We start from the raw sequence: 12,541 nt of genomic DNA, 5'->3' as shown, positions 1-12,541 counted from the left end.
CTGCTGGCACCGAACAGTCACCAACAAGAGATGCCTTAGTCCACTTCATTGCGGGTCATCCGCCCTGATGCCACCCACTCTGATCAGGGTCTCTCCCCACAGGTGCCACCCAGCCACAGCAAAGGTCACCTGGCATGATGCCCCAGAAAGACAGGCATCTACTCATTGGCAAATGTGGAGAGTTTACAGCCCAGGCACAAGCAGCGTGATCCCTGTGTTTTTAGGTGGCTACCACCAAATGGGTACATGACGGCCCCACCACAACAGACTGGCTACCGTGCTGGATATTGGGCCAGAGAAATCCAATATTATCATGGGGGCAAAAGAGGACAGCAGACAATGGGAGAAAATGACATTACCCCGGAAGGTGTCTCGCCCAAATAGTTGAAATGCAGGTGGAGATGAAAAGCTTAACTCATGCACCACATAAGGCATCCTTCACCCTATGGCCGGCACTTCTGTACAATTTGGAAAGTGGCAGGTCAAACCATAAAATGGGAACTGAACTTATAGGGCAGAAAAGTGTGAGACTCCTTTTAGTCACCTCTTATAACAGGCAGGGATATCTCGGGCTTTGTTCTAACCCCCGGACTTGCGGGGGGCCAGCCTTTATCTCTCAATGATGTGACAAGTCATCAGAAATGAAATGTGGTTTGGATTCCACATTAAACATGTCCCCTTTCCCCAGCTGGATATCTGAGGTAGATTAGGGACACAAGATGATGAAGTGGCATCCAGCTGAAAGACTTGCAGCACAGCAGTGAGCCACACAAAATTATTATTATTAATATATTATTATTATACTCTTTACACATATGTTTCACGTAGAGGTAACAGGAAACTGTGCACACATTTTTTGAAAACAGAGCAACCTATTTATTACTTACTGCACTGTTTAAGGATTGTATTCTCCACAAGCAAACCTGCAGATCTATCTTTACAAAGTCTGAAATAATATTTATTACCACTTTTTACACAAAAGTCAGTTTAGTATTTTTACAGTCAAAATGTCTTGTAACAATGATAGTGTTCAGACAGTAATTCAGTATCGTAAAAAAAGTGATTGTATCTTGATGTGTGTAAATGTTACTACTAATCATATTGTACCATTGCATTTGTGGTGTGCCTTTCCTGAGGCAAACCTTTGTTCACATACTACTATATTTTGATCATACATTTAAATATTTTTATCAAAAATTTAATTTTTTTTTTACTTTTATCTGACAGAAAGGAAAGATACATTACACAAGATGAAATTTTTTTTAACTGGAAACATTATCATTTATCAGTGCATAGACAGTCTGACTGACTGAAAATTTCCTACTAATGGATCCACTATGTTATCAGCCCATAAAGTTACCAAACACCTATTTTCATTTTGATGTAATTTCAGTTTAGGTGCAAAAGTTTGGCTTCAATTTTCGTGTTTTATCAGTACATTTATATACTGTTTGTTAATTTAGCAGCCAATAAAATTTCTGTTCATCTTCAAACTGTGTTTTAAGTATTGTTGCCTTCGTAAAAGTACAGCTGTCATCGCTGTGAATATTGATTTGAACTCCACAGTGCTTTACTAGATCTGGTCCCATTAGATGTGGCATGTCGTTGCCATCCTCTGACCTTTGAACTGATGTACCCAGCCAGTTACAGGGGGAGCAACAGTTTAATTTGGACTCAGAACCACAACGCAGCCTGGCATTTTTCACAAAGACAAACAATGCCAGAGGTGACAGCAGTGGTAAATATAATTCCTAGGACTGACCAGGATTCAAACCTGAGATCTTTGGATTTGTAGTCTGTCATTTTACCACTGAGGCACCAAGCCACACATTGTTGCCTTATAGGTTCATTATTGAATTACGTGAAACAATGATTAAACATGGAGGTTTCCACAAACGGCTGTAAAATAATTTATTTTTTGTATTTGTTGTGATTGTAATTTTGAGTTTACTCCTCATCTACAGGCACAAATGTCAAATACGAATATCCACATAGGTATTCACTCAACTGTCCAAACATCAAGCGAGTATGAATGGTGTCCAAGTCCTAAAGCACATAAATAATCACAAAACCAGATGAAAACACAACAGTAATCTATTTCTTAAGTTCATATTATTACTGTTGTGGTTTTTAACAGTTTTTGTGATTATTCACCTTTCCTATGATTTTGACAGCATTCATAGTTGCTTGATGTTTGAACTAGTGGCTGTATTTATACCTGTGTGGACATTTTTAAGATTATGGGTAATAATTTAAACTGCAATCACTATAAATAAAAACTCAATATTTAACAGCCATAAGCTGTTGGGCTCCAGCTCTCTGCTGATATACGAGTACAACTACAGAGTGGTAAGTTAAGTGTTCGTCTTTTTCTGTGTTTTCCTCGTAGTATATTTATTAAATTTTGTGCGTGTTTTTCTATTTAAGAGGCTTAATTTTGCGTTTTTTTAAGTGCAAATTCATTCAGTCTGTAGCACGAAAGTTGCTCACTGAACAGCCATGTACATAGCTCATCAACACATCAGCGTCCATTAGTGACACATGAGGAGGGTAGCAAGTTGCATATCTAGAATTCTGTCTGCTTTTATACTTTACTTCTTCAGTTAGTCTTACAAGGATGGCTGAAATGTGTGCATGCTGTGTGTGGATGCAGGAGGAGCTGGCCCCAGTTCATGGACAGCTGAATGTGCTTTTGGCTATGGTCAGTCACCTTCAGGCTGCTGCCTCCGTGTGTAGCACTGGAAGAGAATCTGGCACATCACAAGGGACACCTCAGGTGTCACTTGTTTCACCCACAGGCTCTGCTTTAGAGGCACTTCTTAGTGCACCTGATGCATTGGGTCTGCCCTCACAGCAGGATGATTGGTGTGTGCTAATGCCTTCACACTGCTCAAGGCAGAGGGCCAATGTGGACACGGGCAACCTGGTCTCGGCCATTCATCCTGTGAGTGGACAGGTGGCCGCTCCTTCAGCAGGGTCTGAGCAGGCACACAGGGGGAGGGATTTACTAATTGTTGGGTGCTACAACGTTACGCATGTTATGAAGCCTCTTAGGCATGTAGCATTCAGTGCTGGAAAAAAAGCCAATGTGCACTCACTATGTCTGCCATGGGGGCCTCATCCGAGATGTGGAGGCAGCCTTGCCTGTGGCTATCGAGTGTGCAGTGTGCAGTCATCTGCAAGCTGTGACACACATCAGCAACAACGACATCTTTTGCATGGGTTCTGTGGTGATACGCAGTACGTACAGGCAGCTGGCGGAGATGGTGAAGACTGCTGGCCTCACGAGTGGGGTGTAAGCAGAGCTAGCAATATGCACCATTATTCACCGAGTTGATTGGGTTCGTTTGGTTTGGAGCTGAGTGGAGGCTCCCAACCAAAGGCTCCGTCTACGCTGTGATGGTCTTGGCTGCAGATTTCTATATCTGCATTATCATATGGGGATTTGTAGGACTCTCCCTGGTATGTTAGGGGTGCACTACACAAAGGAAGCAGCTACTTCGAGAGCAGAATTCTTGTGGAGTGCACATATGGGTTTTTTAGGCTAGGCAATAGTTTGAGGTGCTCCAATGAACAGTTACCAGTCAATATATAGCAAGGGAAGCCAAATGGCATTTGGAATAAAGACATTCTGACAATTGTAATTTTATCAGTAAACTGTTGAAGTGTTCTTAAAAAAGTTCCCAAATCCCTCCAGGAAAGGTCTCGCGCTCAAATTATTCTTGGGACAGAGAGCTGGCTGAAACCAAAATGGAAAGCTGTGAGATATTTAGCAAGTCATAGAATGTATATCACAAAGACAGGTTAGAGGCCATAGCACGACGAGTTTCCATTGCAGTTGACAAAAATATTGTCTCTGTTGAGGTTGAAGTTGAGTGTGACAGTCATCTGTTTACACTAAACAGTTGTAGGTGAAACCAAGTTAATTGTTGGATGTTTTTACCAGCCACCCATTTCTGCAGTGACAGTTCTAGAGCCATTCAAAGAAAGTCTATGGTCAATAGCGTGTAAATACCCAGATCAAGCAGTACAGTTGGACACGACTTTAACTTACCGAGTATAGACTGGGATGTCTATATCTTCACTGTGGGAGGGAGAGGAGGAGGGTACAGACAGACAGTCATGCATAATACTTTTGAGCATATTTTCTGAAAATTGTCTTGAACAGCTAGCTCGGCAGCCCACACGCTGGACCCTATCAATAATGTCAGTATAGAAATGGGGATTAGCAATGATTATGTCATTATAGCAAATATGATTATGAAAGTTAATAAATCAGTCAAGAAGGCCACAAGAGTGTTTCTGTTAGATAGAAAAGAGAAGCAGTTACTAGTATCTCATTTAGACAGTGAACTGGCGTAACTTAGTTGTAGTAAGATGGACATAGAGGAATTATGGGCAAAGTTTAAGCATATTTTAAATTGTGGTCTGAAGAGTTATATGTGCCAATAAGTGGGTAAAGGGTGGAAAAGACCCATCACGATTTAATAATGAAATTTGAAGGATGCTGAGGATGCAGTGTCTGCTGCACTCTTGGTTCAAAAGGGAATGCACAAATGAAGCAAAGGTTAGTAGAAATTCATTCATCTGTGAAAAAGGTCTCTTCGCGAAGCATATGACAATTACCACCATCACACCTTAGCAAAAGATCTGACTGAGGAAATTCTGGTCTTACGTATAATCACTAAGCGGGTCTAAGGGTTACGTTCAGTCCCTTGGTAACCAGTCTGGTGTGGCAGTTGAAGATAGCCAAATGAAAGCTGAAGTTTTAAATTTCACATTCAAGAAATCATTCACACAGGAGAATTATACAAACATACCATCATTTGACCACTGGACAGACTCACACGTGGATGACATAGTAATAAGGATCCCTGGTGTAGAGGAACAACTGAAATATCTGAAAGCAAATTAATCACCAGGTCTGGATGGAATCCCTCTTTGATTTTACAAAGAGTACTCTATGGTATTGGCCCCTTATGTTGCATTTATCATGAATCTCTCGCCCAGCACAAAGTCCCAAGCAACCGCAAAAAAGTACAGGTGCCTCCAGTATATAAAAAAGGTACAAAAATGACCCGCAAGATTATAGACCAATATCCCTAACTTCTGTTTGCTCCTTGAACATATTTTCAGTTCAAATATAGTTAACTTTCTTGAGACTGAGAAGCTTGTGTCCACCAATCAGCATGGTTTTAGAAACCATCACTCATGTGGAACTCAGTTGCACTTTTTTCACACGATATACTGCAAACTGCATTTGACACAGTGCCTCACTGCACAGACTGTTAATGAAGGTATGAGCACATGGAATAAGTACACAGATAGCTGAGTGGATCGAAGAGTTCTTAAATAACAGAACCCTGTATATCGTCCTCTACAGCGAGTGTTCATCGGAGACAAGGGTACTGCCAAGAGTATCCTATGGAAGTGTGATAGGAATGCTGCTGTCCTCTATATACAAAAATGATTTGGCATACAGGGTGGGCAGTAATCTGCAGGTGTTTGCTGATGATGCTGTGGCGTGTGGCACGGTGTCGAAGTTGAGTGACTGTAGGAAGATACAAGATCACTTAGACAAAATTTCCAGTTGGTGTGATGAATGGCACCTGATTCTAAATGTGGAAAAATGTAAGTTAATGCAGTTAAGTAGAAAGATCAAACCTATAATGTTTGGATACAGTATTACAATGTCCTACTTGACAAACGTAAGTCATTTAAATATCTGGGCGTAGCATTGCAAAGCAATACGAGATGGAACGAGCGTGTGAGAACTGTGGTAGGAAAGATGAATGGTCGACTTTGGTTTATTGGGAGAATTTTAAGAAGACATCAAAGCAATTCAGACGGGCTGCTAGATTTGTTACCGGTAGGTTTGAACAACACGTAAATGTTATGGAGATGCTAGAAGAGATGCTCATATCCAGATTTGGGAACCTGTACTCGAGATACCCACTTATGGTTGATCTTGCTTGGCTTTTGTGTGTGGGCCCTTGGCAACAGGGTTAACAGTCATTGACACAGACACCATGTACCAACCCAGGGATAATAACAATTAACTAATTTGTTTCCGTTTTTGTTTTGAACATAAATTTAATTTTTGCACTTTAACTGAAATGTCATCAAATGCACATAAGTGTTTTTGATGGACTGAAATGCACTTTCTTCAGTGGTACACCAATTGCAAATCAGATGTGTTTGTTTTAAGATACATCATAACACAGGTAAAAGCTATGCAGCCTGATATTTTTGGTAACTTCAGAGGCTAATGACACAGTGAATACAGCTGTGCTCACTTATTTTCTGACATTCTGGCAGGCAATGCAATGCATGCTGACAAATGATCATGTTGCAAGTGCCTTTTACTCACTACCTATTCCTTGCTAAAATCTGTGGAAAATTGTCAGATTGTTTAAAGAAAAATTGGGCTGCAGGTGTTTTTTCCATTCTTCATTTACACCATATCTGTGTTCTACATAAAAAATTGTGCCGGGTAGGCAAATTACAAGATCTATCTCTTAGGTCAAGAGTAATGGTCCATCAAATTCAAGAAGTTTTCTATGTGTAACCAATTCTGAAGAAATTGTCTCTTGCGCAAAAAATCTCTAGTACCTACACCAAGTTAAAGACAGAACTGACAAACTTGGCAGAAGTGCATGGAGGTCCCTTAGATATAGTCTGTAAAAATTTCATCAAAATTAAATATTAGCAGTGTGGGAACATTTTCCAGATTGGGTCACTTGACAGGAATGATCCAGTATGTTCTTCCTCAAGGTATTATTTTCCTAAGAGTGCTGCCTTCAAATTTTACTACAACAGCAGCAGCAGATGAAAAAACTTCAATTTTTGTATCCTCTAGGATCAATAAGTCATTTGTCTGTTACACTTTCTTCGGTTTTGCAGAAGTCAGTGAATATTACTAAGTGATAAATACATCATGCAATTCTAGTATGTAGTCAGTTATGAACCTTATCTGATAATAGAAGACATGAAAGTCTTTGGGAAACTGACTGCTGTTAGTACAATAAGGCAAAAAAGAAAACAAAAGCACACTGTATAGGTCGCTCTCAATTTCTTTAACATGACTGGTTTCAAGATGACGTGTAACTCATCCAAATGATAATGCTGGAATGTACAGTTTGTCAACAAGACCAATCTGCAACATAAACTACAGAAATTCTACAAATGATGTTACGAAACAGGTGACCAGACCACCAAGTAGAAACCTGTTATCTAAATAAATAATAGTGAGAAACCCAAATAACCCTTTTTTTAAAATATTAAACTTATGTCTAACAAGGAGAGGTCCCCGTGTCTGCCTTTTTGACATCCTCTATATGGTGATGTAGGTTAGGATCCCAGGTATCCACCCTGGTGGGCCCTCGTTTGCAAGCAATTGATGAAAAAAATTTTGTGATTTTGCATGATCTTCTACAGCATTGAAACTGATGGTTATATATTAGTGGTGTTGTAGTGTAATGCTTAGCATATGTCACTGATATGCAGGAAGTTGAGAATTCAAATCTCATCAGGTGCTTCAAAAATTTTTATTTTTAAATAGTTATTAGATTACTTTGATCACTACTTTTATTCAGTTAATTAGTTTAAATGCAATTTTTTACAATTTTTAGTCCTTTGTCATGTCATTTTCATCAACGTATTAACTTTTTCATTTGCTCTTATTCTTTCTTCCCATTTTTCTGTTTCCATTTGGAATCTTTGTGCATGTGATTTTAATTATTTTTATTTAAAAAACAAAGATTCCAAGACTTACCAGGCGGGAAAGCACCGGCAGACAGGCACATGAATAAAACACACAAACACACACACAGAATTACGAGCTTTCGCAACTGGCAGTTGCTTCGTCAGGAAAGAGGGAAGGAGAGGGAAAAATGAAAGGATGTGGGTTTTAAGGGAGAGGGTAAGGAGTCATTCCAATCCCGGGAGCGGAAAGACTTCCCTTAGGGGAAAAAAAGGACAGGTGTACACTCGCACACACACACCCACACACATATCCATCCGCACATACACAGACACAAGCAGACATATTTGCCTTTAAATAAATATGTCTGCTTGTGTCTGTGTATGTGCGGATGGATATGTGTGTGGGTGTGTGGGTGTGTGTGTGCGAGTGTACACCTGTCCTTTTTTTCCCCTAAGGGAAGTCTTTCCGCTCCCGGGATTGGAATGACTCCTTACCCTCTCCCTTAAAACCCACATCCTTTCATTTTTCCCTCTCCTTCCCTCTTTCCTGACGAAGCAACTGCCAGTTGCGAAAGCTCGTAATTCTGTGTGTGTGTGTTTGTGTGTTTTGTTCATGTGCCTGTCTGGCGGCGCTTTCCCGCCTGGTAAGTCTTGGAATCTTTGTTTTTTATATATTTTTCCCAGGTGGAAGTTTCTTTCTATTTTATTTACATCATCATTAATTATTTTTATTTATTTATCACAATATTTAAACATTTGAAAATGCTGATCTATCAGTTAAAAAATTATTTATTTATATTGGCTGTGCAGTGCTGTTAAAAATTTATTTTTCATTCCATACGAGATGTATATTTCTTCGATGGCAATCGTCATTCAAACACTTACAACAGAAATTCCTACTGCAATATGGATAAAATAATGTGGATGAAGACTGAAATGAAATAAGATATTATAAATAAATAAGCAAAAGAAGAACAGATATAATGAATCCAATAATGTGGATGAAAAATATAAGATGATCAAATGGAAGAAATTAATTTGAGAGTAATACAAAAATATATTTAACATCACAAGCACAAAAAAGACAGAGTGGGAGAGAAAGAGGAAGGAGAGAGGGAGGGAGGGAGGGAGGGAGGGAGGGAGGGAGAGGGAGAGAGAGAGGGAGAGAGAAGAATAAATGTAGAAGTTAATACAGTGATTAAAATGATGTGACAAAGGTTTAGAAATATTTTTAAAAAATCCATTTAAACCAATTAATTGTAAAAAAAAAAGTAATGGTCAGAGTCATTTCGATAACTATTTGAAAATAAGAAATTGTGAAGCACCTGACAAGGTTTGAACCCTCAATCTTCTGCACGCCAACCTCATATGCTAACAACTATGCTTCGCTACCAGTAACACATAACTGTCAATTTTAACACTCTAGAACATCTCACAACATTTTAAAAAAAAATTTTTAATTGATTACTGACAAATGAGGGTCCACCAGGGTGAATGTCTCCTGGTAAGATACCTGGGACCCTAAGCCACATCACAATATAGATGGTTCCAAAAACTAGTTCCCACCCCTGGGGACCTCTCCTTGTAAGTTAAACATGTTTACACTACTTAGTACTCACGTGGACAACTGTTGATATGCAGTAGCAATAGCACGAGTTTTGCGGTCACGAAGCCTCTCGCCCGCACGTTCTGCCAAGGCGAGAGCAAGTTTTTCTCTTTTTGGTGGTTCTGGCATGCGGAAACTTGGGCCTGTGTTTGGTCTAACCGGAGTGTCCCCACCATCCAGGCGAAATGGTGTTCCCTCAATCTCACCCCATGTCATCAGTGGAGACTCATTCACACCTGTGAGATGTACCAAGTTTTTAGTAAACATAAACACTGTACATATAAACAAAGTATACACAGAAACTAATATTTTCTCTGTCACTTGAATCGCTCTAAAAAAATTCTCTGATTTTTCAGATGACAATGCAGCAGTTTTCAGGAAAACCAAGTCAAAATTTTTACCACTAATTGAGTGTATGGAATTTGAATGCTTCCAAACATATGTATGAGTGTTAACTGTACAGCTTTCCACAATACATCTTGATGGAAAGTGCAGCTATGACCAGCCAGCTCATTTGTAACTGGGATCTTACAAAATTCTAGTAACAGAAGTCAAGACAATTACATTCTATTTCGCTGAAATTCCTTTTTTAATTCTGTAACCTCAGGTACATAACTTGGTCTCAGGTTAGTGAAAGAATACAGAGCTTAAGTACCAACAGTCAGCTACACAAGGAGAGCAAGAATTGACATGAACAAACATAACTGATGGCAAGACTAATTTCGTGACAAAGTAATACGCAAATGAGGCCAAGGAAGAGAATAACAAAAAGGCAAAATGGAAGGTATGTTATGGTCAAATGTCTCATTGATGTTGAGGTTGTCCGAGACTGAGCAAAAGTTGGATTCTTTAAGGATGGGGAAGGAAATATCCTGCAGTAGGTGCTGCAAATAGAGTCAACAAGCTAACAGAAGTGTATAGGATTATTTATTCCAATATTTCATAGTTTATAGCATAATATTGAAACAATGTGTATGCGGATGAATACTGTAGCACAGCTTCAGATTTCTGGGTAACAGAGGAATCGGTTAAAGTCAGGTTATCAATCAACTTGGCAAGCAGGGTACAGACATTCAGTTTAAGCAATGCTTCGGATCCAGTTCATCATTTGTCAAGATATACCCAACCACAGATTCATCATAACTGCAACAAGATGAGGACATGAAGGTATCCTATATTTACACAGGAAAACAAATGGAGGGGGGGGGGGGGGGGACAAGATAACACTGGAAATCAAATTCTAACAACAACTCATATTCTAATTGAAGCCCATACAGCAAGCATATCTAATATAGTATTAACCCTGATGATCTTATGCCAATGACATCTGGAAAACTGAAGATATCATAAATAGGGAGTATCTGATTTTCTAGGACAATAATGCAATGGCCTATATTGCAAACAGTGATATTAGCAATACTGTGGTTTTCGTACATCCGAGATATCTCTCCCAGCAAAACAAACTAATGTGAATATACAATTAAGACATCTCCTTTCAAAATGAAACAAGTACACTAATAAATAATCAGCTTGCAGGTTCATGCAACTGATATTTGCCAGTGTGAGAACTACTTGTAAGTCACAAAGATAGAGTGTACTGAAAACAGACCACAAGTGTGTAAGAGGAACAACAACTTTACTGACTGCTTTGCATTCTATCTTGGGGATGAAGAATGAACAAGGCAGACAATGCCACTGCTAGCTAATTGTGTAAAGCATACTAATGACTAATTATAACAAGTGTTAATCTACTGGCATTACTTCTAGATTTATTGCTGATGATACAAGCATAATTATTAATCCAGTAGAAGAAACTCCAATTGAAAATGATACAAAAGAGGTCTTTGGAAAAGTCATAAATTGGTTTTCTGCAAACGGGCTTGCTCTAAACTTTTAAAAAACACAGTACATCCAATTTTCTGCTGCAAAAAGTACAATTCCTTCAATAAATATAACACATCAACAGAAGTCAGTAGACAGGGTAGAGCATACCAAGTTTTTGGGTGTACATATAGATGAGAATTTTAATTGGAAAATTCATATTTTGGGTCTTCTAAAGCGAATAGAACATCTGCAATCAGAATAATTGCCAATTTTGAGGATATAGAAATTAGTAAGCTGACCTACTTTGCATACGTTCACTCTCTGATGCCATATGGAATAATATTTTGAGGTAACTCAACACTTAGACAAAAAGTATTCACTGCTCAAAAGAAAGTGGTTAGAATAATGTGTGGGATTCATAGTCACACTTCTTGTAGGCATCTTTTTAAAAGATTGGGAATTCTTACAACAGTCTCACAGCACATTTACTCACTAATGAAATTTGTTCTCAACAACATGGACCAGTTTAAAAACAACAGTGACCTTCATGATTCTAATGCCAGAAAAAAGAAAGACTTACACTATCCTTTACTCAACCTACTTATGGCACAGAAAGGGGTTAAATATGCTGCTATAAAATTTTTTGACAAATTACCAGATGAAATAAAATGTCTGACAGACAGCAGTATAGCTTCAAAAATAAATTGAAATCATACCTCCTTGACAACTCCTTCTATACCACAGATGAATTCTTGAACATGAATAAATAAATCTATTAATATAGTACATGCATGTTTTGCCATTTAAGGGAATGGGGTAAATAATAGAAATATTAAAACATCATAACGGCTACTATACAGTGCGACTGATCAATGGAACATGCAACCAACTAACTAACTAACTATACATCAGAAAATATCTATTATGTAAAAATCCACTGCTGTCCTTACATTTCTTAAGTGCTATCTGTACATTCTGATAAAATCATTTAATAAAGTCATTGCATACAGGGTTAGTATTAACACTGACAGGTGTCAGGCTTAAGCACATAAATTATGTTTATGTTACATGACATTTTTGTCAAAAGTATGCAGGATGAATTAAAAGATATGCAATACACATTTCACACTTGTGTGCACACACACGCACGGGCATGCATGCAAGCACACATGTACAAAAACCAGCGCATGAAGTTTTCATTTTTTTTTTGTATGTGAAGGCTTAACACTTCTACCATTTGGTAAGTAGGTACCTTCACGCCTAAATTATTTTCATTCTGTCAGAACTTTCCATGCCATATGAAAATCATGTTTTATTTCTTTGTGTTGAACAAAATGTATGAAAATGGTGCCTATAATGGGGCTGTTTTTTTAACCTTATAAAGTATGATAATCAGCCAGAATATTA

The 12,541-nt window shown here is 38.5% G+C and overlaps 1 protein-coding gene across 1 annotated transcript in view; it reads right to left on the bottom strand.

The window, feature by feature from the left end:
• The window catches only part of LOC126283980 (splicing factor ESS-2 homolog), a 79,982-nt gene that overhangs the window by 21,298 nt on the left and 46,143 nt on the right, over positions 1 to 12,541 (bottom strand). Inside the window, exon 6 of the mRNA XM_049982442.1 lies at positions 9,324 to 9,546. Within this exon, the coding sequence (XP_049838399.1) occupies positions 9,324 to 9,546 (223 nt within the window). The remainder of the gene's footprint in view (positions 1 to 9,323; positions 9,547 to 12,541) is intronic.

Source organism: Schistocerca gregaria, chromosome 8 (genome assembly GCF_023897955.1).
Source record: "Schistocerca gregaria isolate iqSchGreg1 chromosome 8, iqSchGreg1.2, whole genome shotgun sequence".
NCBI classification, from domain to species: domain Eukaryota; kingdom Metazoa; phylum Arthropoda; class Insecta; order Orthoptera; family Acrididae; genus Schistocerca; species Schistocerca gregaria.
The sequence above is the reverse complement of the archived record's forward strand: the minus strand, read 5'-3'. Positions and strand labels throughout refer to the sequence as shown.